General features: G+C 40.5%; 1 protein-coding gene across 2 annotated transcripts in view; it reads right to left on the minus strand.

The window, feature by feature from the left end:
• Window positions 1-26,503, minus strand: part of LOC103373053 (ADP-ribosylation factor guanine nucleotide-exchange factor 1 (brefeldin A-inhibited)) — a 56,353-nt gene extending 29,850 nt beyond the window's left edge. The window contains exons 1-6 of one of the 2 annotated variants that reach the window (XM_008302852.1): window positions 26,185-26,503; window positions 7,175-7,205; window positions 3,269-3,425; window positions 2,842-2,988; window positions 1,594-1,773; window positions 1,115-1,168 (exon numbers count right to left, since the gene is read on the minus strand). In XM_008302852.1, coding sequence (XP_008301074.1) covers window positions 1,115-1,168; window positions 1,594-1,773; window positions 2,842-2,988; window positions 3,269-3,425; window positions 7,175-7,205; window positions 26,185-26,308 — 693 coding nt within the window. In that variant the 5' untranslated portion in view covers window positions 26,309-26,503. The remainder of the gene's footprint in view (window positions 1-1,114; window positions 1,169-1,593; window positions 1,774-2,841; window positions 2,989-3,268; window positions 3,426-7,174; window positions 7,206-26,184) is intronic. The other variant, XM_008302853.1, reaches the window with a different exon arrangement.
• Window positions 26,504-27,928: the final 1,425 nt, after the last annotated feature.

Genomic DNA, 27,928 nt, shown 5'->3' on the forward strand with positions numbered 1-27,928 from the left:
GTGATATTTGGTGATCTTTCTATCTACAACAGACTTTCCTTTGAATACAAACTGTAATTAAAAGTGCAAATCTGCCAAGTGCAGGGAGGCTGCCAGCCAATGTGACTTTGTTTCAGTGGTCTGTCTATTGTTTATTTCTAGCCACAAGACACATACAATGTGTTAAATGACATTTCTTCACTACTCTTCACAAACTCTCACAACCAAAAGCTTCCTTTTGTGCCAACTTACACCAATTCCTTTTATTAAATCTATTGATTCCTGATTTGAAAACCATACCTCCATCAGGAGCTGGTCAATTGTAATTAAATGAGATTGCCTGCTATTGTCACATTTAAATGCAACCAAGTAAATTCAGTGACGCAGCATTCTGAATGAAACGATTAGTATTGAATATGAGCAATGGTAACAAGGCCAGACAAACGCACCTCAACTGGAGGGGACAGGCGAGGCAGCACAAACAAACTAAGCTCATTATTTAAATGCCACCTCGGTTGGATAGTGAAGGCTGCGAGTGCGTGAGACAAACACTGTGTGTGTGTGTGTGTGTGTGTGTGTGTGCACGTGCATGATCACACCATGCTGAGCAGCAGCCAGGAGGATACATCGACACACAAATACAGAGAGTGGATCTCCCCGTGCAGCAGCACTAGACTACACAGGCAGTGACAATACAACAATAGGCCTCTGCTTGAAAGTCGGCCTTGTCTCTCCAACTCTACCCCTGACTGCTGCCTTATATTTCTCCGTCTGTCTGACTCAATACCAGTCGCTCATTGTTCTAAAAGAACTACATTAGGCCTTGAACCAAAACTTAAGAAAAAGCTGTCAGGAATAAGACAGAGTTCACCTGTGACTACTGTGTGATTACAAACTAAAATGTAAACTGGTGTGGGAAAGCGAGATGATTCGTAAGCAAGTCAACAAAAGCCACAACACGCATATGGTGGAAGAAGTACACAGCATACCTGCTCCTGTGCAGTGTAGGAGCAAAGGAAGAGAACGGATGAGTGCATGAATGGATGAGGAAAAAGCTTAATGCGCAAACACAGATACACAGAGAAGAGTTTAAGAGTTCTGATCAGGCATGTCACGGCAGTCCTGCACGCTTTACCTGGCGGTCACGCTTTCTGGAGGCCAGAGACCAAGATATCTTGTGATTTGTAAGCTATGTGTCCAAAAGGAAGGTAGGGAGGCAGGTGAGGAGGGGAAAAGTGTCATTCAAAAAGAAAAAGATGACATTAGAGCAAGCTTTTTTGAAGGCAACACCTAAAATGTCCCTCTGGACACAAAGCAAACAGTAGACTTTATTTAAATCAGGAAGGTCTGAGTAAACCATCAAGCAGAAAGCTTCTATATTGTATTACAGTCCAATCTGGTTCTATACCAGAATAGTTATACTGCTATTTTTTTTTGTGGCAATTTAAAACTGTAACTTCACAGATTTTTGAATCGAAAAACTACAGTTTGTTTGATTCTAAATTACAAGCTTAAATGGCCTTTGTTTGTGGCTCAAGAGAGGAGCTGTCCTCTCTGTCTCACTTCTGTGTGTCTCTCTACATAAACAGAATGTTTCCAGAAGGTTGAACATACTGCTTGATTCTCCATGCGTGCAAAGATGACGTTGAGCATCTGTGTGAGCGTGGCCTTGGCCGTGGTCTGGTTGATGAGGTTCTTGCTGGCCAGGTAGATGTTGTAACACGTGCGGACGGCCTGCAGCACGGTACCCTCGTGGATTTCTATGTGCTGAGAGGTCACTGCTGTCAACAGAGCCTGGAAGAAAGAGGAAAGAACGGGAGTTAGGGAGGGTCAGACAAGACTGCATGATAAACAAAGAAAAACATTTGTGTTTTTTCTGTTCAGAATCTCGTAACATTTCTAAAACTCTTGTGAGTGTCGAGTCACAGTAACTGACACATCATACACATGAGCCAAGTTATAGGAGCAGCGTGAGCACATTTTTAGTGAGAATATTTCTAAAACTATTTTTACTGAGGATTTTCACCACAGTGCAGCAACAAAGAAGACCACAAAAAGGGACTATAGGTCAGTTGTACTACCTGCTTACAGAATAAAAACATAGGAAAACAGATAAACAACATCATAAATATGTGAATAAAATGGAAACTTAGACACTTTCCTCTATGTTACAGTTGATATCTAAATGTGGATTGATAAAGAAATTACATTGGCTATAAGCAAACAAGCTAGGAAGATTAAATAAAAAAGATTAAAAACCGGAATGAAGTCTAAAATCCATCATCTCATCAGACTTAAACAACTGGGAGTGGTCTTCTACCTAAGTGGTAATATTTTCTAATTAATTGTTCAGCAGTGATGAAAAAACAAACCAAAGAATCAAAATTAGACTATTCTGTTAATAGACAAATCACTTAAAAAGTCAGAATTCACTGATTCCAGCTTTTTAAATTTTAATATTTTGAAAAGTTTTTTCTTTTATTGCAGTAAACTGTATTTTTGTGGTTGTGGACAAAACAGGACACTTTAGGATTAAATCTTGGGTTTTGGGAAGTGCTGATTAACATTTTCCATCATTTGCTGGCATTTCATAGACCAAGATACTAATCAGTTAATCGAGAAAGTAAACGACACATTAATAGACAATTAAAATGAACTGAAATAATTTTTTTCTTTAAATTAGAAAATTAATGAAAGGCACTCTGCGGGGACCAAGTTGATTATAGCTGTGTATTAATTCTGCATCGATAAACCTGACTTCATATCAATTACGCAAAGATCTTCGTTCGAGAAATAACTGATGGCTGGTTAAGTATCTGTGTAAAAAATGTGATATCTCAGAAGATAAAGATAGCAACACACCTTAATAATCTGAAGCTGCACGCCCTCATCAGTCTGTGGTCCTTGGAAACAAGCACAGATGGTCTCGATGATCCTGTCGATGAGCTTCTTGCCCGGAGCCGTGCTGTCCGGGGCGCTGCCTGTCAGGTGGCCATACGCTATCAGCTTCTGCAAGTCAGACACGTATGCAGACACACATGTAAACACGCAGGCGCCCACACACACACAAACACAACCTGTGATGCCTGAGAAGATAACAATTTTTGCCTGGAACTAAATTTACTTCTGTTTGGATACATTTTTTTTTTTTCATTTTCTACTCAGGAGAACTTGGCAAAGACCTCTAAATATATTGGAAAAACAAGAACCTGGCACAGAACATGCTGCCATACAGAAACACTGGTGCAAACATTTGGGGGTCCGCAGTTTGATTTGTCCTGCCACTGACCTGTAAACAGTCGAGCGAGGTGATGACGATGCGGGGACATTTAGACTGACATGCCAGCTCAAACGGCAAGAAGTACTTGTCGGCTTCAATGAAGTTGGTCTTTGATTTGATTGGCGGTAAAGTGCTGGAACCCGATTTGCCATCTCCACTGGGTGGACTAGGAAGGGACAAAAAAAGAGATAGACACTGTGATCACATGGTCTAGTCTGTCAGATAGAGTCACTAGAAGAGAAGAAAGGTTAAAAATCAGTGTGACACACGCACACATCCCTTGACATCCAGGAATTACTAACAGAGGATGAAAAAAGTGAGTGCTAGAAATGGTATGTTTCACTATACAGAGCAAACTCCTCTCGCTCCACAGCTGGATCACAACATACTAAACCTAAAAACGCCGAGCCCTGCATCCTGTTCCACGGGGAAAATGCAGAGTAACAAAATCTTTATGACACTGAATTTAATATAGCGCCTGACGGCTTTAAATTTTTCACTTGATCTCTCTTAGGAAGGCTAGTAATCCCAGTGGCTTTTTACTCAGACTCAGACGTTGCCATGCATTCATGCTGACATAGCATCTCCTGGCCCAGGACAAGTAACTACACCTTACATCAAATGATAGCAGCTATTTATTTTATTTTTTTTAGAATTTTTAAAGACCAGAGAGACAGACATAAAATATGGACCATCACTTTCAGCAGCCATGTCTCTACAGCATCCCCAAGCACTACCACCACACCCAAACTGCACTTGCTGGAATAAGAGAAGAAAAGAGAAAGGAAGGGAGGGAGGCAGCCAAAGAGGGAGGGAGGGACGGAGGGAGGGAGACAGATAGATAGCGAAGGAGGGGGCTGCATTGTTTATGTCTTGGCAATGAAAAAGGATGACTTCAGCTCTTTTCAGAGGGACGACCTCACGGAGCATAGCAGGGCGCAATCACAGAAAGAAACAAAAGAAGAGAGGAAACATGCCTCGCTAAAGTGCCTCGTCAAGGAAGGAAAGGGGGGAAATATTAGGAAGAGAGTTATCCAGTAGCATGAATTAAAAAGGAATTAGAGAGGGATCAAGAGATCATAGAAAGAAGCAGAGGAAAAGAGGAAACTTTGAGAGAGCCTGGGGAAGGGGAAAAAATACATATTACAACACTGACCTGAAAACAAAAGAGGAAACAGACATGAAGCACAACAAAATTAAAGATGATTTGAGGGAGAAATGAGCTACAAGCATACAAACATACAAATCAGAAATAAGCAAACAGCCTTTCCAAACAGTAATTTTCCAAACAACATCAAATTGGAGCTGTGATTCAGCATCCGCTCCATCGGCTCATGTGCACAGTCTGACCCAGTCTCTTTAAGCCACTGTGCTGTGGCTCTGCAGGCTTATTCCTGGACTCTCTGCTTAATGTCACCTGCCCTGCTCTCTCACTTATCATCAGCTCAGTGTCAGACTTAGCCTGCTTATAAAATACAAAAATATAATATATAAGTAAAATAACTGGCCCAGGCCTGCATCCATGTCTCCCTGCTGCTGTTGTGTGTGTGCTTCAACTCAAGAGCTATGTGTAATTTGTCTGGGAAGAGAAAACACAACTGTATTGCAATAAATAACTATATTTATCTTTTTTTTTTAGGCTAAAAGTTTCATGGCCTGAAAACCCTGTCTCCTCTTAAGGTCCACTTAGTATCACTCTGGACTTACAAATCGTATCTCTTCTTCATTAGCAGTTGAAGTTGTTGACAATAATTATTGATTATTTGCTCTCCCCCCCTAACTACAAGATAAGAGGATCCTTGCCACAAAGAGTGACGGTGACATAAAGTTTCCATTAAGTTCCTGCACCTGCCTAAGAAATAGTCCAGCACATAATTGCTCACAACACCATAAAGTGTCCTTTGTATGGATTAACTTAAGCAAGATGCACCTTATTGATTGCTGAGCTTCAGGGATGCGAGCTGGTGAATTTTGTTCCCTTGTTTTGACAGAGCCATGGAAGCTGTCTCCACCATTTTATCCCACATATTTGATCTTTATGCCAGGTTAGCGACCTGCAGGATGTTGCCTCATAGTTTAACATACACATGTTATGAGTGGGGCTGCAAGGTGGCTCGATGGTTAGCACTGTTGCCTTGCAGCTAGAAGGTTGCCTGTTCGCATTCTGGTGAGGGCACCCAGGATCTTTCTGCGTGAAGTTTGCATGTTCACCCAGTGCATCGTGGGTTCTCTCCGGGTTCTCCGGCTTCACAGTCCAAAAACATGTTGAGGTTAATTGGTGATTCAAAATTGTCCGTAGGTGTGAATGTGAGTGTGCTTGGTTGTCTGTCTCTGGGTGTGGCCTTGTGATGGACTGGCGACCTGTCCAGGGTGTCCCCTGCCTTCACCCTGAGTTGGCTGGGATAGGCTCCAGCCCCCCCACGACCCTAGTGAGGATTAAGTGGTATATAGATAATAGATGGATATTAAGAGTATTCTAAGTGTTAACACACTTCTCTAACGAAGAATGAGCAAGAAAGCGCTTTCTTATGGCAAGTCTACTGTACTTTGTTTGAGGGCAAACATGGACAAGAAGTCTGAAAATTGCTCAGAATGCTGGAAAATTTGAACATCTGTACTTCCCGGGCAACTGAACAAATTTCATCTACTGAAAAGAGACGAGCAGCTAAGTGCATCTTGAGTGCAAATTGCTTTGTAGAGCCTAAATGTTTTCTTCTCCAGGTCTTTAGGTGGTGGTGCAGTTAAGTGGTTGCATTTACTAAATACGAGTGTTTTAGAAACTATTTAGGCTGCATCTCCTAAAGCACAAACAGTGATCCCTACCTTCGATCTCTATATACGAAGCTGTTTGTTTAAATATCATAGTTTTTAAATGAGCAGGTAATGCTTGGTGCTATTTCCCATCTGGTTTATTTATCTGGTGTATAAATGGATTCTCAATTGAGCTGAGCAAAATAGAGAATCAATTATTATATCCAGATATGATTTAAAATAGTGATATAAATGGTACTGTGATGGATGTTGCCCACCCCTGCAGCACCACTGTTTTTGTTTTTAGGAAGCCTTTGTCAAAAATGCCCTTACGTGCCAACATTTCACAGAATGAATGCACAAATAGAAACACTATAAATGGGGCTGCAGGCTCACAAAAAGTGCATTTGTATTCATAAGTGAAAAAGCTACACTATTGTATCAATATAACATAAAACAAAGAGATGAGAGCTGTGAAATATTTGAGGTGAAACCAAAAGCAGAAGCCTCTGTGTGACTTGGGTGTGGCTGCAGATAGCGGCTACATCTATCTTTGATCTATAAATCCAAACCTTAAGGGGAAAATCTAGATGAAATTGGTTACTGGTCAATCTAATGTGCAGAGAATAGAGAACCTGCAGAGAAAGAAAGAGGGAGGGAGTGTGAGGGGGAAAATGAGGGATAGAAATGTAAGAGTGAAATAAAAATGAGTCGGCAGGAGGAAGAAAGGACGGGGAAGAGGAGAGGTGGCACTCATGCTACGTTTCATTCCAAAGCCCGTGTTACTTGGCAGCACGTTGGCGAGCACGCCGCGCACACACACGTACACGCACACACACACGCCGTTAAAAACAAGTTCAGCATGAGGAAGGGCTTTATGAAGAAAGCCATTAATGAGAAGGCAAGGGGCTGTTGGGAACAGGCCAGGCAGAGAGACACAAACAAAAACACACTAGAGGCAGTGCATGTGCGCACACACACACACACACACAAAAACCACACACAATGTTCTAATCCCCTTACTAGTCTGAAAACAGGAGAAAGCAACAGAGAGGCTTGCAACTGAGCCATGAATTTTACAGTGCCTGCGCATGCACAGAGAAACAAAACCCATTAAATGACCCTCTCTGCCGTATGTTGTTACATAATTCATCAATTGCTTACCTTAATTTTTCTGATTCCTCTTTGATTTCCTCTGAAAGAGAGAAAGAAGAGAAAGGGAGGACGTGTTAAATTAGTCAAGTATGGGCGTTGGGGAATGTAAATTCTGCAGTGTTTTACTCAGCTAATGACACTGTGGGGAAAAGAGCACAAATGATTCAACTTAGTGATGAAGGACGGTTTTAGGAAAATTTGCTTTAAAAAAAAAAAAAAAACCTCCTGAATGCACAATTTAAATGTTCATCAGATGAGACTGTGTTTTTCGGAGTCTTTTATGAAGCTGATGCTGCGCGTGTGCAGCCACCAGCTCCCCTCCCAGAGGATTAGGCTGCATGCTGCACTGTACTGACACTTACAGCTGCTCACATCCAACACATTTTGACTGCAAGTGAAACAATGGAGTGGATTTTTATACACGCTTGTAATAAAAGTATTCAAGTAAATGCGTCCATTGTGCAGCTTGGTTTATTTTTTTTTTGTCTCGCATGAATGCCCCTGTGTCGTCATGGTGATCGTCTTGTTTACGTCCCAACACCAAGCAGAGAGGAGCCTGGTTAATGTATCGCCTCAGCTGCAGCCCAATCCCAAAAATGTAATCATTATTCACTGTGCGCTGTGTCCGCGCGCCAGGCCGACATTTGTGTTTATTTCACAGATCTCGAGGCATGAAAGCAGTTGTATGAACTTGCTGAGCACTGACACAGAAGAGCAGAAAAAAAAATAAAAGAGAGAGAGAGACAGACACACAGAGGGAGGGATGAGAGAGAGAGAGAGAGAGACAGAAATAGAGCTAGAGAGAGGCCAATTGGTGCTAGACATTAAAGGGAGCCTTGAATGAGGAAGCTTTTAAAAACACAGTGGCAATCGGCAAAGTCCTCACAGAATTGCACCAGCCTGCAATCTTTGGGAAAAACCCCAGTAATGCAATGACAGCTCAATTATTTCAATGCTGGAAGGCTAACAGTCCTTTCAAAGAAATCCACTTGGCGAGAATACTTAGCACTTAAAACTCTAAGGAATTAAATTAAGGCTATAGCTTCAACCATGTTTTACTGCACTTTACATGGGAGGTAGTGATTTGGAACTGTCGGATGTTCATTTATACATCCCTTATGCAGTCACAACTGGCCTACAAGACTTGAATACAAATCTGACATGAGATCCAAGCAAATATCCTCTTCTCATGTCACAGCGAGACCAGACAGAATCGTGGTCAGTCTTTCAGTTCTGTGTTGTAAACCGTGTATTATACAATATCCGAACATGGTGATAATGGCTTTGGTGCACTGCATTACACATCAGAAAGAAATGATAAAGGCTGAATATTTCTCGGGTTAACTGATTCATTGCTTAGTCACTGACATGTCCCAAAGCTCAATGTGATGTCCTGAAATTGCTTTCGTTGTCCAATGAACAGCCTAAAACCCAAATATATTAAAATCTGCTCTGACATAAAAAGAGAAAAACAGTCGATTCACACATTTTACAAACTGCAAACAGAAAACATTTGGTATTTGTCTTGATAAATGATGAAAACATGTGACATCTATCATCAACAAGAAAGAAAAAAATAAGGAGTTCTGCACTGGGTCAAAAACACTAGAGTTGACAAAACTAAAATATGAAAACACAAAATTAGATGCTCTTCAAGGATAGGGCCACCAGTCAAGTAGAGATGAAAAAATGATAAGTGTCCTACTTCTTAATATTAGAAGTCCTGAGTATTGATTGAGTCAAGAAAGAGACAGGATGTCAGCTTGTGGCTCCCTAATGACGACTATCTGAGTCCAAACGCTTTGGTTTATCCATAAATTAACAATTAATTTACATATTTACTGTAATACTGAGTGCTGTAAATAAAAAGTGATATTTTTCAGACTGCTGAGCAAAACTAAAGACTTCCATTAATAAGAAATGGGGCAGCCATTTTTTTGTCATCTTCAACTGACTCATTGGTCTATAAATTTTAGAAAATTGTGAAAAGTGCCCACCACAGTTTCCCAGAGCCCCAGTTTAGATCTAAATGTCTTATTTTGTCAAATATCTTTGGCTGCAGTCTGAAGTCCAAATACATTCAGTTCACTTGCATAGTTGACCAGGAAAACCAGCAAATCTTTACATTTGGGAAGCTGAAAACAGTCATTTTATTAGCACTAAAATCATTCTTTCACCTCTAATTATCTATTAATCATTTAATCCAATGATGTCACATGAATTATATGACATATTATTATATTTGACGATGATGGATAAATAGTACACGTCTGAACATAAAATGGACAGCTGCTAGAGTGGCACACAGAGGTAGAATTAAATATGAAATGAATATCTGAAGCTGAAAGTCTGCGTTTTTGAGGCTAAACGCAAACGAACAAAAAGAAGAGAGAACTGCACAGATGAAGAGAAGCGGATGTGCAGAGAGACACCAGGTATTGCCAATTGAATTGTTATAATGATTGCAACTTTTCCATATTGGACTTTGAGCTTTCAATTGCTACTGTGGGGAACTTTTTTTGGACAATTATATTGTGTTGTGCTGTATCTTGTTAGTCTATTGAGTCCAACATTGAAACAGTCTCACTGCAGAACATGTTTGACTACCAAGGTAAAACCTGACACTTAAAGCCACAACTGTGAGTTGACTTTAGGTGTCAGTTTACCATAATTACTCCTGTTTTCTGTGCTGACAATAAATGCATTGTATGAGTTGTCAGAAAAACGGCGATCCCAGCTTCTAAGATGACATTTTTAAAGACTTCCAACAATACTTAATTTACAGAGATATACTACGGCGAACAGCTGCAAAATCCCATTGTTTAGAAGCTAAAACCAGAAAATGTTTGGCATTTTTATTTTAATAAATGACCTCAACAGCTCTCTTTCCACCTCCCTACACTCACATTTTCAGTGTAATTAATTTGCCAAAAGGAGACACAACATAGAATAATCAAAAGATAAAGATAAATTTGAGTGATAGCATCATTGTTTTTTTCCAGTTTTGTATGGATATCCCAGGAGACTGTTATTGTGAATCTTTCAGGCCACGATAATGTGTTTTAAAAACCTGATATTGCGACAGTACTATGAATACCAATCTGACTCTCCATTCTGCCCTGTGTATTACCCCCAAGCATGAGTTTATTTCACCAAAGTGAATAATCAGTACGCTCTGATTTATTTTAGTTTTTATTTTTATCTCTTCCAGCTAACCCCTCACTTTAGCTAGAGTGCTAGACAAACCAGACATCACAGAACTGGACCCAGGAGATTAACAGTGGAATATCATACAGCACTGCACGCTACAGTGAAGGAAAAAGCTGTGTGACTGCCTCTTTCCTGCTCTGCTTACTGTCTGTGCAACTCTGCAGATCTGTAGTCCGTAATGTGAAAGCTTCAGCAAGACTCTAGAGGTCTCTTTCACAGGACGCGTGAAATTATAAACATGGGCTGACCCCCCCGGGCTATTCCGCTTTCAGTATTAGCTTCATGCCGTTATCAGATTTATGCAAATACACGTGTACAGTAAAGTCAAACAAGATGACAGGCAGCAAGTGCACGGGCAGACACTTTGACAGGAGGGATGGGGATCGTCATATTGACTGTGTAAGTAACCGTTAGATAATTAGCTTGGTGCGTCAGGAGCCGTTGATGAGGAATTGTCACCCCAGGATTTGAACACCGAAACCATAGCAACGGCGGGTGGTGGTGCTGGTGATTAGAAGGAACAGATATATAAGTACTGGATTCCCCTGGGACTGGGCGGACATGAGTCGCAAATGAAAGTTGTAGAAAATCACAACTGCTCTGACAGCTAATAGGACTGAAAACAAACACACACGGGTACGCGGTGCAGACATATGCAGGCGAAAACACCCGCAAAGCTGTGAAATGAATAATTTGTTTCTCTTTTATGCCAACTTGAAGTCATGAAGTAAGAGTTTCTTCTCCCAAATGCTGCGCCAGATTAACTTGGTATTTAAAGAGCAAAAGTAAATTAAGTAGTTTAGTCTCCATTTGGCATGCGGCACACAAGGAGACACAAATGCAGTGTTTTTGTGGCTCAGAATGGGCCTGTTGGGCGGCTATGCACAACAGTAAGCATAATCTGACCGCATACAGTAAAAGCAGTACGTCTCTGTTACCCTATTTGAAACAAATCTAAGCATTTTCTTGTCATTTCTGAACATTTCATAAATCTTCAACTGTGCAAAATATCTCTTTGGGGGTTTCTAAATGCACTTAGCCTGAAATGGTTGAAAACAGTCTGATCAATAGTCCCAAAGTAAATCAAGAACTGTCCAAAAACATCAGAGGCACATGAGTTCAAGAATACTTTGTGGGTAGAAGGAAGGCAGCATATCTCCAAACTATAGTTAGTTTGTTGTTTTTGAAAATAGTTGACCAAATATAAGCTTTTGTTTTCCTTCAGTACAAGCTACCATGAGCCCTTACTTACCAAACCCCACTCTCCCTTTACTTCAGCTCTGCAGCAGTCATACTAACTACTGCTGACCTTGAAGACACCCTTGTGCCCTTGTTTGTCTCAGTGTCCTGGTATAATCAGAGGAGAAACAACAGCAGCAGAAGGTCTGGGAAGTGGGGAAAGCCTGCTCTCCACACTGCTGCCACACTGGATGACAGTGATGCAGATAAAAACTGAATGGCTCACCACTGTTCAATACAATGAGCACTTGTATAAACAGACCAGGGGCCCGCTAAGGGGATTTTGTGGGTCAACTTGTAAAACTTGTCACACTGGAACTTGAGAAAGATCGCCACAAAGCCCACAAATGTCATCTTCATCTCCACACATTCTGTGTTCTTCTATTGCATCAGACAACAACAATTCTAAGAAGTCAAAATGAATTTCTGAAAACAAGTTCATTTGTCCAAACTGACTCAAATAAACTCTTAAAACTGCTTAATTTGCACTGGAAACACATTGTTAGTGAGAATAAATTGTGATAGTGTTTCAATCATAACACTTAATACTGAATTACAGGCTTGATTTTGCTGTATCATCGGCATCACTGCTGTGCTGATGCTTCAGCAGGTGGAAAAAGGATTACAGCTGCACTTACAGGCCTGCAGGAAGCCCATCTTAAAAAAAGCACTGAGGCTGAATCACTTTAACACTGCCTTTGCCAGACCTTAGTAGGGGACTGGAATACCCAAGACACCGATTTCACTGACCAAATACATTAAAGGAAACCTTTCTACTCTTCAATAAACTACAGCCCAGACTTCTCAACACAAAGCCTTTGAGAGCTCCACAATGTGAGAGCAGCCTGCTAAGACCTCAATCACCTCGACCGTTTTTTATCATCTCCGCTGTACTTTTTCCTCTTACCCTGACTTTGACCCAGATCTGAACATTGGATGACAGAAAGACATTAAATGAGCATTAATGTCATCATGCCAGATTCCCCCTTGGAGACAGTCATTCTGGGCCTATACGACACTTTTCTTTCATCATCAAGAGACAAGTGGGTCATCTGCATGTAGAAATTTCATTTTTCTCTGGTGTGTTATTGCACAGGACTACCTCTGAAGATGAGCTGCTGGTGCTTGGATTAAGCAGCAGTGTCCACGCACGCCAGCTAACCCCTCCACTCCTGACCAAAGTCTGTCCAGATACTTCAGTGTGAGCCCATATACCCTGAAGTTCTCATCTATTCAAGTGCACCCCCCCCAAACCCTAAAGCTGTCTCTAAGCTGGGGAGAAGGTCAGTCCAAAGCTGGCTAATCATTTCTCCACTCTGCTCTGGAGTGAATGCAGTCTCCAAGCCTGTATAATGGCAGGAGTGGGTAGAGAGGGAGATTTCTGAGTGCTAGCCAGAGCGCAAAATAGACATCATGAATGCTTCCTGGTACATACACACACTCCAGTCAGGTACTTCCCCCACGGTCAAAGTAGCACCTACAACATTAACAGCCTCCTGATGGGGAAATAAAACAAATCCTACTGAAATTCAGATACATTTAACCTCAGCTCTTGTCTACATACCATGACGTCCATGCAAGTTGCTGAATCAGTGCTACAAACCATTACAGCATGATTTATTTATGAAACATATATACTACTAATAGCATATTGATGCTTCTCTCTATGTTTAGTGAAGATAATACTGCAACAACTTCCCTTTATATTACAGCCTTCGTGGTAGACTTATTAAAGCAAACATGCCCGGGTCCTTCATCACAACAAAGTCTGACATATGACACCGACACGACAAGGCCGTCCGTGAAAAATACATGAGATGATGACATCAAGAGACAAGCTTCGGCACCTTAGTCTGAAATCAGCTCACGCAAAACAACCAAATTCCAGCCCTGTTGGCGTTACAGAGCACAGCAGCACTGTTGCACTGACATGTAAAAAGCATGAGAATGCACCACAAACATGATTATTAGAGTGCTGTATAAAGACATATACAAGGCATATTGAATTGTACAAAGTAAGGACTACTGAAATCCAATGAGAAGGACAACTATTATCCTGAGAGATAAAGGCACAACAACCTCACAGCTTCGGGTGCCAATGTCTTACTGAGATGCTAGGATAAGCACAGCCTGATCTGCAGAGAAAGACAACAAAATCACACTCAATCGCTGAACGTTGACAGTGAGCTGAGACAGGTTTCTGCAGTGGTTTATATAATATGTGTTTCAAAGGGGCTTATCAGTGATCCCCTTCAATCACACTTACACTGAGCTACAGCAAAAGCTGATCAGGGCTTAGATATCAACTACACAATAGTGCAGTCAGCCTCTTAGGATGCAAATATGCAGCAATAATAGATAAGGCTGATGAATCAGCAAGGGAAGTATATTGTAACCTAGAGACAAAGGTTAGAAGGAGGAGTGTAGCAGGGTTAACAGTTCAAAACTTTGAAACATCTGCAGGAAAATCCCACCAAAGACTGAATGATGACGAAACGCACTCCCCTCCTGTAGCAACTTTGCACAGGAGTTCAAACACTATTGCCCCAAATGTACGTTTGTGTATCTGCATGAATGTAAACAGTGTGGATAAAAGATGCCCATGAATATTCATTAAACCTCTACTGAGTAAATAAACATTATACCAAGGCAAATGTTATGCTGTATGTGCTCGGGGGTTCAACGTTACATGATGATGCAGTTTAGAAATTACATTACCTACCAACACATGCAAGCTGAATGAATGGCAGCCTGCTTTCATCATGCAACACCACAAACTGCTTCTTGAGGCATCATGAGAAAACAACCTGCTCTCCATCTTCCACTGCAGCCAAGAGCTGCTTGCAGACTAACTTGAGTCTTCCTCTGCCTGGGCGCCACCCTGCCTGAGTGCCGTGACAAAGCATTCCTCAGCCGGCAGCAGAAACAGCAGCCTGCTGGGAGTGTCTGCCACTGGGACGACAGCTCGCCATAGCCATTAACACTGCAATCACAGGTCCTCTGCCCTTTTTGGGTGTGTTTGGGTTCATGTAATGTGTGTTGTGCAACCGCAGATTAAGCAAATGTAATGCCATCAGTCACTTTTGTTGCAAGTGTGGAACAATTGGGTCGTTCTTTCCTCCAAAAAAAAAAAAAAGATGTCATTTCAAGCACTGTATGGATGTGCTTCTCTAAATTAAACCTAAATAGACTTAAAAGGTTTAAGAACTGGCTGTGAGGTGATGAAGCTGTCCATTCCAAAAGGGTCAATACCATTTTATTGTTAGTGACAGAAAAGAGGCTGCAGCAGGTGGTACAAAATAAAGTGAAGTACACACAGAAAGAGGTCTGCTTGGAATTTCAATTAACATAATTTTTGCGACTCAGTAAGCTCTGAAATTGTCCTGCTCTACCAGCCAGCTCAGTTTTGACTATGCACAAGGCAGCTCATTATTTCTCCGTGTTGGCAAACTGCAACTATAAGCCTAAAGCTGGGCTGCATTAAAGTCATATATAAACCATACATTTTGGTAAGACATGCTTGACAGCTATGGAAAATGTAGCCTGCTGCATCACGGCATTTATATCGTGTTTCGGAAAGGCTACTACAGTATTTTTGGTCCCCTATGGAGAGTTAAATGTCTTAGTGCATGTGGAGTAGAGGAAGATGGTGTGTATTCATCATAAGCATAAACAAACAGAAATTCAAATGCAGCCCATCCAAGGTGCTGTATTTCTGCAAAATGTTGCAGCAATTGAGGCAAAGTGACCATTATTTCAACCCAAGGGGGCTCTGCTTGCTCTGTTCGCTGACGCATGCAGTCAATGTGGACACTTCATTTGAAAAACCAGCTGCTATTTATTTGTTCATGCATCCCTGCAGTTCTTTTGCAAAAGTGTCAAAGGGATAAATAGGTTTTTGAAAGTCCAAAAACACCCATAGTGTAATTAATTCCAACAAAAGAAGTGATTTAAAATTTGGGAAGGAAGAGACGATATCTTTGGTTTGTAAAAGTGCCCTCATCCCCTGACTGGACTTTCTCTTTAGTGCATATGAACGGTATCATCATCTAGAGTGGACTGCAGCAACGTGTACAGCAGGTAGAGCCGTGCAATGACCGGCCAGGGAGACTGCACTCACCTGGGCACATATTCTTGCTGACTAAAGCTGTTGGATCAACACTAACTCAATAAGAAGACATTCTGCCAGCAAGATGTTCACACACAGAATCAAACATGCGCAGACACAGTACACACACTTAATGCGCATGCACACACACCAAAAAATTCTCACGAGAGCTCTAACATTTCATCAATTAAGACACAGCAGAGCCTGCACACGGCTGCTACACTGGTGGGAGGGAGAGAGATAAACAGAAGGCTCTCTGGAGATGTTCTGCAATACGTCACAAGACCAGCAGCAAGAAAACAGCTCGCTGGGAGGGGACAGTGGGTTCAGAGACAGAGCGAGGAGAGAAAAGGGAAAAAGCGAGAGAAAGCCGGGACAAGGACAAGGCCAGCTTCCAAAGAAAATCTGCTCTATAAACCCGTCTTTCGTCAGCTCTACGATTTTCTTTTTCCCCCACGTGCAATATAAGCATGTGTGCGAGGTATGCTGGGTCTCCTTTTAAGACTGTAGTGAGACATTTTTGCTTTCCTGTGCCACAGAAGGATTAGCAGAAATACAGGGAGGGAAGCGCAGTGAGCAGGAAAAATGGCAAGTGTTTCAATGAATCCTAATAATTTCCTGCCTTTAGGTGGGTCAGAAATATGCAATATCTACCTAATGGACTTCAAACAATCTCTACACACACACACACACACACACACACACAAGAAGACTCACATAGGAAAGGTAAGAGGTCATTCTCTGACTCAGTTTCACAACACCTGAGAGGAGCTGGAGGCTGAGAAAGGGCATCCCGCCTCCTGCAGTACCATTTCCATTTCAAAGAGCTTAGAACCCATCTGCATCTGGCATGGATTCTGTGGTTGGCAAAAACCGCACCACACACGGCCATCAGCTAAAATTCAATTCCGTGCCTGATTGCTTTTACCACAAAACAAAGGTGGTCACGCTGGCTGTGTCTCCAGATATTGACCACTGACAGTACAGGAAAGGTAAGGACAGAGAAAGTATGAGTGAGGCAGGATAAGATAAGATAAATAAACCGAGAAGGCAATAAAATGAGCCTATGGTCTCACATGGATATAAACTGCAGCTTTATGATGGTCATAACATGTAAAAAGCAAAGTTTTATCTCCATTCAGAGTCCAACACTGACCCTATTATCCAGGGTGTGAACATGATTACATCTCTGGCGTATTCATTAATCAAGCAACAGCATTTGGAGAACGGTTTTTAATAAGATAATGTCCACAGACATAATAATAAAAACCCCACTAAGCAGCAAAGATTGACTAATCTGACGATGAACTAGTGTGTAGGTGTCCACCTCCTACCAAACAGATAAACAGAGGGCAGCTGCGACCACCGAGGAGAGCCTGAGAAAAATCAGACCTCTGACATTTCTATTGTCCAGGATGAAAGGAGAGGTTGCATAGCAGTAATTACATTTGGTGGGGAAGAAGGAAACACTGTCAGAGGTTGTCTGGGCTACCTAATCATGTGTGTGCATGCCTGTATGTGTGCTTTATGTTTGTGTGTGTGTGTCCCACCAATCCTCTCACTCCTCACACTTGCATTAGCCCTCATCTAATCACTAGTCTCACTCCCGTGGCTGAATCAAGGCTCTCATTTTCTAGCCAAAAAGTCCCAAAGCGCTCTGCCTCCACAAGGCCTTGATTACTCAGCTGTTGGTTTTGTTATTGAAATGAATTCATCTTTAATAATTCAACTGCAGACACATGATTTGGCACTTTTCTGCTTTACTGTTATGAACTGCCCTCTCTGTCCTATGAAATGCGGTTATTATGATAGTGCAGGACTGTGCTGCACGAGCTGGAGATAAATAGTGAGTCAGTGGAAGATAAATACGGTCGGTGTAGCATTAACTGCATTCTCCTCAACTCATTCAGCCAGAGCGCCCTTCTTCTAATCACACCTGCCCTCTTCCAGCAGCCGTAGCATGCTTAGCAACAAGACATAATGGAGCAAAACTCAAGGTGCTCTGTGTAAGACTTTATAACTACCTTATTTCTTCACTGGAAATTTGAATTCTTCTCACTTTTTGTGGAACAAAATATGAATTACAGTGAACCTGAAACCACTGTGCACAGTTTGCAGTATTTGAAAAGCGGATGAATTAGGAAATAAGAATAAAAGCAGAAGTTTAAAACCGCTGGATGGGCATTTCTCTTCAGAGACTTCGACTGACATGTGAAAGCTGGCATTAGAAACGTGTGCCACCGAGTGAAGCACATCACAGTCTAGGATGTCCTTTGAACTTTGATACAAGCCAGTTTTACCCTTTTGTATTGTTAGCAAATTAATGCAACTGCAAATTTGGAACGATGCTGAGGATTTGGTCGCACTGTTAAATCTGTATTTCATGCAGAAAGTGGAAGTCAGTTAGCTGTACTCGCTAACGCCGTCGCTAATAGAAATCACTGTTCATTCTCACTATTTCAATGACCAAACTAAAGCTGAGCAATATGCAAAACAAATCATACTGGGATTTGACTGCGATAGGAGTCACGATATCAGTATGAATGTTAATTTTTGAATTGCTTTTTCACCTTTCATTTTTGCTGGGACAATAAATGTCTGTAGAATATGATTTCTAGGTTGGGGCATCTCTGTAGCCCCACACTGGGATATTTAAAATGCTATGCTGAGGTATATTTTACCTTTATCAAATAAAATGTGCAGCTCCTACAGGTTGGATGGCACACTTGCAATTTTGATATCATTTTAATTAATTGTTCAGTCCTAGATCAGTCTGTTAGAAGTCAGAGCAACACCGGAGACCCTGGTAGCCTCGTGGTTCAGTCACATGTCACCTAATCCAAACATCCACAGTCTGGCATCCAGTTGAGCACTTGAGGGACCCCGGTTGCATTTCTCTTAACACGTTTCCTGTTGATTTCCACGTCAAGGCTGCAATTAACGACTATTTTGACATTCAGTTAATTTGTCAATTTCTCAATTAATTGATTAGTTGTTTGGTCTATAAAATGTCAGAACATGCTAAAAAAAAAGAAATGTTGATGAGCCAAAGAAGACCACCTTGAATGTCTTCTTTTGTCTGTAATCAAAATATATTCAGTTTACTGCCAAACAGGATGAAAGAAAGTAGAAAATATTCAAATTTAATAGACTGAAATGACTGAATTTTGACTTTAAAAAAATACTCAATCCTATTAATGACTTCTTGATTTCATTCCTGACAACTATTCATTAAATCATTACAGCTCTACTCTACATTGTAAAATAAATCCAAAAAAAAGAAAAGTATCTTAATTTTTAAAGCAAAACACTTCTGCTACCTAAGCGTACCACACCCTACACTACATTGTAATCTCAATAACAACACACAGAGTAATGTCACAGAGTCCCATAGGGGTGATAAAAATCACAGATGGGACTGGCTGAAAATGACTGACCACAGCTGGTTAATAGCCTGCATGTCTGTTGGAACCGAAGTCGTATTTTGAACAATTTATAGTGCCATGAGACAGATATTGCGCTACAAATTACCAGAAGAAGAAGTAAAAACAGGCAAAAAGAATGTAGTGAAAATGTAATTCTGCTACTTTCTTCTGTGTATCACTGCCTCTATACTAGGAGGCCTTTCTTGTTTTAAACAACCTCCCTGACTCTCCTTCAATAATTGTGATGGATTATTTGTTCAGTATCAAATTTCCTCATGAATAAAGATGGTAGATCAATACTAGATAAGATAGATAATACCAATAACTACAAGAGCCACAAGCCTAAACAGGAACTGAAAGCAAGACCCAGCGAGGAGGGTTTCTCTTCATTCGCCTCATCTGTTTGTGGTATAATTAATTTATCGCCTGTCCCAGGACTGAAGGAGGCATCAGTGGAAAGAAATGATGTATTATGTATGGAGGTATCAGTGTAAAAAAAATAAATAAAAAAAGAAACAGACTCTCCTTCCAAATTCTAAACCACCATATAGATAAAAGGATTATTTATGCTTTCAGAGCAAGAATTGGCCCTGCCATGTTGACTACTCCACTGCTCATTATCTGAATACCAGTCAACCTTTGGGGTTACAAGCAGCTTAAGTGTCTGCACTTAGTCTGGAGGGGGGGAAATGAGACAGAAACCAGGCATGGGGCCTTTAATTTCTCCCTTTCCTACGGGGCAATGGAGCAGAAGACTTGATAGTGGAACAAATTATCAAAACGTGTACTTTTTCAATACGTACAACACATTATCAGGTAGGACACACAGTCCCATTTCATATGCTTTTATATTAAAAAAAATACAGGCAAATGCAGAAAATTCACTTGGCAACAATACTTCTAATGAACTGTTTGGTTCAAACTTTTCCAATGTGATAAATGTGTTGCTTTTCTTTCTTTTTGTGCCCATAAATTGTATATCCTTGGAGTCCTGAACTGTTGATTGGACAAAGCAAGCAATCTGTAGAAGTCACCTTGGGTTTTAAGAGTAATTTCTGACAATTTTATGATCGAAAAATTCCTCAGTGTAAATAAATATTTGCTGTAGCCCTAAAGAGTAGAAGAGAAATACAACCACAAAGCATGTCTGCTTTTGAAAGCCAGATTATTCTCATGCATCTGTCTGTGGCTCTGCTGCACATAAAGTATGGGTGTCAGTTTTACTTTTAAGACTTCGAACTGAACCACACACACATATATCAGATTCCAGTTGGACTCAAACAGTGGAACAGCCCTGAGATAACTCATTCGATGCCATGAACATTAGAAGCACCCTGACAAATAAAAGTGACATAAAAAATGTAGCCGACGGCTGCCATCTCTTCCCTCATTTACACTTTCTCATCCCCTACTATGCCTGCCAGTTTCATCAGCAGGTTACCTGGTGTGCCTCTGCTGCATGGAAATCAGAATGAATCTGCCTGACTTCAACTCCTGGGTTCCGACTTTTCTGTCAGGAATATGGAGGATGTGGGTAAAAGGTTCAAGTACAGAAATCAATGAAGCTTTTATTATTCTGCAGGAGTGCAAACATCCCAGTCTTGCCCCGACAGCAGTCCTAAACTTCCTTCACATTTTTGGGAAGGCTGTGTGGGGTCTTTGGGGAGTCATGGTAAAAACCTCAATTAACAAACGGGATCATTCATAATCTGGTGCTTATCGTGGGGAGCATGTGGTGGCTATGGTGCAGCTTATCATGGAGGAGCATGTGTTCGCCATTCTTAATGATCAGAGGTACATTTGTCCCGTTGGCTTCCCTGCCAACTCTAAAAGTGGCCTTGAGTTCTGTGCAAAAGAGCAGCTTGCAAGCTCTTGCTGATTTTGTCTGTGTTTACAGCTTTTATTCAAGGTTCTTTTGACCTTGGATGGCAAAATATTTTGCCAGAGTTACACTACAAACACGGTGGCATTAGCTGAACCTTTAAAGCAAGGTGGTTTGTGTTTGGTCTTAACTAAGTCCTACAGTGAAGCAAGTCTCATGTAGAAGCACTTCTTAATCATTAAAAGATAACATTTATATATTTAAAGCAGGGATGTTAAAGATTTATGATCATGGTCAAGAATTTGATGGCTGTTGGATGTGACTGGGTACAGTAACAGCACTTCTGCTTAACTACACAGTTGACAGGAGCTTTCTTTCTAAAATTCGGAATGTTAAATTAATATTGATCACGATGTGGCAGACGATCAGTCTAAGAAATTGCTTGAAATCTACTTCTCTATATGAGATGCTGCTTTACAAAAGGTTAGCATCAGGACAAATTCACAGCCTGTCTTCTGACTCAGAATGCTGTTGAACAGATTTAACAAAAGGTTTGGGAGCTCTAGTAGCACCCCCAAACTGGTAAAGCGATGAAAGCAAACCACACATCAAAAATCTACTCTCAAGAGCATTTAATCATCTGTAACAGACCTTACATTTTAAAGAAGAAAGGGGTAATGTTGATGAAATTAGAGGAGGAGATGGCGACTAATGAATCAATTAAAAAAAACAAACACTGTTATTATGGCATGCCAAGACTCAGTGGACCATGTCAATATGGCTCCTAGCTTATTGAAATCTGCTTTCTCATAACCACCCCATGTTGCAAAACAGTCAGATTTAATGAATGTCAACCCTCCCCAGACCATCAGGAACACACCACAGGCCCTCAAACTGTCAATATTTCAGAGAAAGCAAGCTGACAGGCCGGTTAACAACAATAACTCTTGCTCAAAACACAACTGCTCTTGCATAAAACTCACTTACTGCTCTCACCTATGCACACATAAAAGCCCAAAACAGGCTTTTCAGACGAGGAAGCTAACTGTATCATAGCTGCTCAGTGTGAAGCAGCTGATGGAAATAATAAAGATCAAACAGAACCCAACGTTTTTCCAAACCAGGAACAAAATAGCACAGACTAATGGTGGCAGTAAAAAAGCATCTAATGTGATGTCCGTATTGTCCTGTGTCTGCTCAGTGTGAGAGCAGGTTACAATGCCAGCACTGGTTTCTTCAAAGTGTTTTTTTTGTAATAGTTATCACAATATGAACTTTGCCCACGCTTACAGCTATCTTAATAAACAGCTTATCATTTTGATGCGTCAAGGTTTCACCAGTGTATGAAAGCAATAGCTGTGTACAGAAAAGCTTGAACAGAATTTATGGTCAGAGAAACACAATACACGAAGCACAGGACTTGCCTGTAAAGTCCAACTACAAGTATTGACGAAACTAAGAAATATTGGGTATACAACAAAGCTTCATACATTGTGGAGACATTTTCCCATTGGCTGCCTCAGCACGTGAACTAAATGCACATCTGCAGGCAACGAAAGTTCAGAGAAGTCAACAAGAATGCAGCTGCAACAGGTTCTTTATGTTGCTGTGACCTCTGCAGCGGACCCTCAGATCATACACCCTAAGGGGAGAGATAATGAGCATTGTGCTCAGCAGGACTCAACTCCTTAAGTGACTACTAGCCTGGAAACAAGCTGTACCTCCTCGTAGCATGATCGTTACAGAGTCCTTTAATTCAGATTGCTGCATTCACAGTATGAGTGTTCACCACCAGCAGCAAAGCCACATGAACTCCTCAAGTCAGAGAGGACAGGTTGGGTTGAAGGAGACCATCCACATCCAGTTTCATGTGAGACTAGTGATGTGTGACGACAATGAACCAAAGCCTGTGCCCGCTTCAAAGAGGTAGTGGGCAGATACAGCCCGAGGGCCTTTGATATTTTGAGTTAACTGTCAGTCTTACCCTGTTTCTGTTCTCTGCTATCAGACGGGTTTCTCTCAAAGAAGCCGATTGTGTGATCCCAAGATAATAGGACCCTGCTACTGCTGCAGTTTGGAAACAGAGATGATGTAGTTTTCGAGAGGCTGCTGAGTGACATTTTGATAATCCGGAAGAAAAGCCAGCGAGATCATTTTAGCTCCTTCCTGATACCTTGTGCTATAGATGAAAAATGTTAAACAAATAGTTTTAAACAGAGACAGTGTATAACAGGAAGCCTTTCAGTGACAGCAAAGAGGAGACTCTGGCACAGGCACTCTCTCAGAGATGTCTCAGAGCCCCAAGAGCGAGAGGGGATTATGTAAGTCACTCAGTATACTGGGTCACCCAGTCGTTTTTGATGTGCACTACAACTGTACCGCCACTATGCTCATTGCAGAGAGTCTCATTTTGTAGATTCTGTGCATGCTTGAGCTCCAGTGCAATGTTCAAATGTTGAAGTCACCACAGATGGTTAATTGTGATGAGATTTTATATAAATTCATTTCTGAGTTGTACTGATGTCCAGTAGTTAAGGTTTAAACTGGCTATTTTTTCTGACCTGAGAAGACCTAAACCACTGACTGTGACTAATACAGCTTTTTAAAGGGAACGTACACCCTAAAATAGAACAGGTCATTTACCAGTTAAGTTTATTCAGCAGCAGATAGACAGACTGTAACAATCTAGAGACACTATACGGGGCTGCAAAATAAACAGTGAATAACTTAACAACTGTCAAGATGCTATAAGACAGCCAGCAGTCGTGATGATTTTATTGGTTTATGGCACGTATGCCTGTATTTTTTTCTGACTCACAGTTTCGAAGCCCTACATTTCAATAGAAACCCACAAGGTGAGTGACTAATTCTTAAGCAATGGACAAACAATGCCACCAGAAGATTTCATCAATTCAAGTCCTCACGCTCTGATTCCCAGGTAAAGAAACAAATCAGTGGAACAGCTCTATGCAAATTCTGTGAATTTCCTTTCAACCCATGCTACACGGTGCTTCCCTCTTTCAATGAAGGCTAACCTCTAGCACTCGGTACAGTGTTTTGTTTTGTTTTTTTCTGTTGCTCTACTGACAAAAAGGAATAATAAGGAATATACCATTTGTGTGGGTGATTTGGCTTTACAAAACATCAGAGCAAGTCTAGGCAAACAGGACTACTGCATTTGGCCTTCTAGGTCATGCAAAACAGCAACAGCTGAATGTGTTGATAAAGGCAGCACTGTTGGGGCAGGTAGGATGCTGGGCTGCTCCACAACATGGACTCATTGTTTCTCTGGCAGTGTCATGTTACTCCCACTGCAGTAAAAACAAAACCCAGCTTGTTCCAAGCCATAGCTAGGTAACAGATTAAAAAGTCGGAGATGTGAATAAAACCATTGGTTACAATACTATACAGGTAAACCACTAGGTTATTTGAGCCTCGGTGATTTTCTGTTTTGCCTAAATTATTGGGCAAATTTTTTTTTTTAACAAAATAAAATTAAAAATACACACATGTGTATATATGAGTGTATGAAAGTATGATTGATTGATTGATATATATACATATATACATTATACACACATACGTATATAGTTTTAATAAAACTGTAGTGTCTAAGCCTTAATGTTTACTGTAGTGAAGTAAAGTTGTATTTTATATTTTTTAAGCTTTAATCCTCAATATTCAAATCACTCTGGTGAATTCATATTATAAAAATTGAACAAATATTTTTTAACAGTCGAAAAATCTAATACTTTTTTGGTAATATGTGAATGTGGGGCTTTTTAGGGAAGACATCCCCTGACATGGGGTAAGACAACTTGCTGTAGCACGAGCTAGATAGAATCTTTGTTAGTGTCACAAAGCATCCCTGGTGATTGGTGAGTTTCCATTATTTTTATGTTAGTAATTTCAATATAAATGAGTAGGTATAATGTTACAGTAAAGTTTTAACCCAACCAGTTTAAACTGAATTGGCAATAATGAAATCTAAATAACTTCTGTTTTCCCTTTTTCGCCTCTTTTTCCTCCTTTATTTTTAGTCTTACAATAAAGCTTTAATTGTTTTGATGTACCAACCCTCTAAATGTGTTCACTTAAGCCTACTTCCTGTGTACATATAATAGTAATATTCAAAATATATAAATTCTAAAGCAGATATTGTTGTTAAGGGAGCATCTTCCCTCGGTTTACTCTTTTGTTGTTATTAATAGCCACAACTAAATCATTAATTCTTAAAATACACCTGCTAACATAAGTTCATAAAGTTTGCACGTGTAGCTACATTTACAATGACCGTTAAGTGACGCTTACTTCAAAATAAAAGCATAGTTAATGTGACAGCAGCTGTTGTGACCTTGGTATCGGTGAGAAAAACGTGACAAACGAAGACAAAGTCTGTTTATACATATTTATTATTATTTTCAAATGCATCTTACTTGATTATCTTAGTTATATTTACTTTCTTTGGCACTCTGGTCAGTAGCCAGTGTTTACATTGTACCTTTATTGTACTCCTGACCGGAAATCTCGTTATAATTTTTTGAACATTGACACACTTTTAGCATAAAGGTGCTACTGGCAACTGTCACCTCCCGCTGCTTACTGACCCCACTTCACGTCTAGTTTTACGATATAATAAAGAAGAGGAGGGCCCTAATTAATCAGTAATAAAAGCGGGTTAATGATTTACACATGCAATAAAAAAAACCAATATGTCCCGAGCACTCCCTGTACTGACCGGGCTACAATATGTACCAGGAAGAGACGCGATCAGCTCACCTCCGTGGGGTTAAACGTGCAGTTCACATCAATATAGTCAACATATGATGGATGTATGGGGCGTGTTTGCGTGCTAGCTTGGTGCGGGAGGAGGACACAGCCTCTGAACAAGTTTGTTTCTGCTCGATATTCGGCCTATTCACACCGCTACTAGTTTCGCAGCATCGGGTCGGTGTTGCGAACACCCACCCCTCCTGCACCATTTCCGTGTTTTATACGGAATCATTTCCACGGAGCCCGTGCCACGTCAATTAAACACACAGGTTGAGCTGATTTATAATGCAAGACAATAACACGGTGCTAGCGGGCAGCCAGCACAGAACAGAAAAGCACTGCGACATCGTTGCAGGATCACCGGTTAATAAGTGAAAGGCTGCGTGACGTGTCCAAATCAATGAGACACTAAACAATGTGATGCTAAAACAACACAACTTACCAAGTGCCACCTCGCAGGCTTTGCGCAGTTGTGAGTGGTGAGCCTTTTTCACCTCCTTGTCGGCCAGGATCTTTTCCAAAGCTCGTGTAAGGAACATGTTTTTCGTCTTTTTGCCCTCAAACATGTCGCACCGGAATTTGGAGCGAGGTGTGCCTTGGTCCCGAAGGGGGGGCTGCAGCCGCCTCGAATGGAGATGTATTCCTTTACAAATGTCAGCCGCCGAGCCCCTTAACAGACAAACATAAATAAACACAGAAGGTGGGGTAAATCCCTCAGATTGCCATTAGCGACCTGCCTCCTGCGCCATGTTGGAGAGAGGAAGCGACGTCACGTACGTTGGAGAAACGGCCGCAGTGAGGCAGCAGGGAGAGAGAGGACGGAGCCACGGAGGAGCCCACACAGGCTTATTTAACCCAAACACTACAGCCTGACATCAGGCATGCATGGAAGACACGGGGGGGAAAAAACCTAAAAAACATCCACAGTGTTTGCAGAAGTAATAATAATAATAATAATAACAATAATAATAATAATAATAATAATAATAATAATAATAATAATAATAATAATAATAATACTTTCCCTCTCCACAATAGTTACAGTCATCCTCAAATGTATTTATATCCTCCCATTAAAGACGGATAAAAAACACAAAAAAACCCCAAAACGAGCCGTCACTGAAATAAGTTCAAATTGGCAAAAGTAATAATAAATAAAAATGTAATAGTAATTATGATTTTGCTTTTGAATTGTGGTTCAACAGAAATATGTATAAAAACAATAAAAAAAACAACAACAAGCAAACTCGCAAACAAGCATGATGGGACCCATAAACTACTATTTTGTTGAACAACCCTTTGAGCCAATCAAATCACTGCCATCAAATGTTTTCTGTAATTCTCAATCAGACTTGTGCACCTGTTGACAGGTATTTAGATTTTGGCCCACTGCTCATCAGCAAAGTGCTCTAATTTGTGTCTGGGACAGTTTTTAAAAAAAATTATTATTATTCGTTTCAAACACAATTCAAAAGCAATGTCTTACTTCACTTAATTAGAATTTTGCAATTTTCTATCTATTATTTTTTTTTTTTTTCAGTTTCTAGTTATTTGCGTGACAATTGTAAATTTTGCCTTTTTTTAATGGAATAGTATGAATAAATTTGAGGATGACTGTATTTTATTTCACATTTCAGGTCTTTAAGGTATGTTGATGTCATATTTTGATCGTGCACCTCAGTGGACTTCTTTTTTGTAAGAATATATATAATTTTCCTAGTAGTCCTTTTTCATGTGCAATATTTTATTCTCAAGTGCAATATTTGATTTAATGTGCAACACGTCAATGTATTGTGTAATATTTCATTTTTTTTAAATGTGCAATATCCCAATAGTCATGATCATGTCTGACATTACTTTACTACCTCACTATCATTGTCAGTATTACCTTTTACTTTTCTATTGCAGCCGTATTTTACTTATTTTATTATATTTTATTTTATTTCTTATTTTATTTTGTTATTATCAAAGTTATGTGTTACTGCTTTTCTACTAGGCGCTGCATTTCCCATGCAAATTTTGTAATTTTGCTTTAGGCTTAATTAAAGTTTTATAATCTTATCTTACCTTATTTAAAACTCTTTACATGACAACTGTGAAACATTGTCCAATCGCTTAAAGATAAAAGAACTTCTTTTTTTTTTTTTCTTGGCATGTGTGAAAGTGGTGAACGTGTAGCACTAGGA

The sequence above is a fragment of the Stegastes partitus genome, unplaced genomic scaffold (assembly GCF_000690725.1).
Source record: "Stegastes partitus isolate 25-593 unplaced genomic scaffold, Stegastes_partitus-1.0.2 Scaffold1897, whole genome shotgun sequence".
Classification (NCBI taxonomy): domain Eukaryota; kingdom Metazoa; phylum Chordata; class Actinopteri; family Pomacentridae; genus Stegastes; species Stegastes partitus.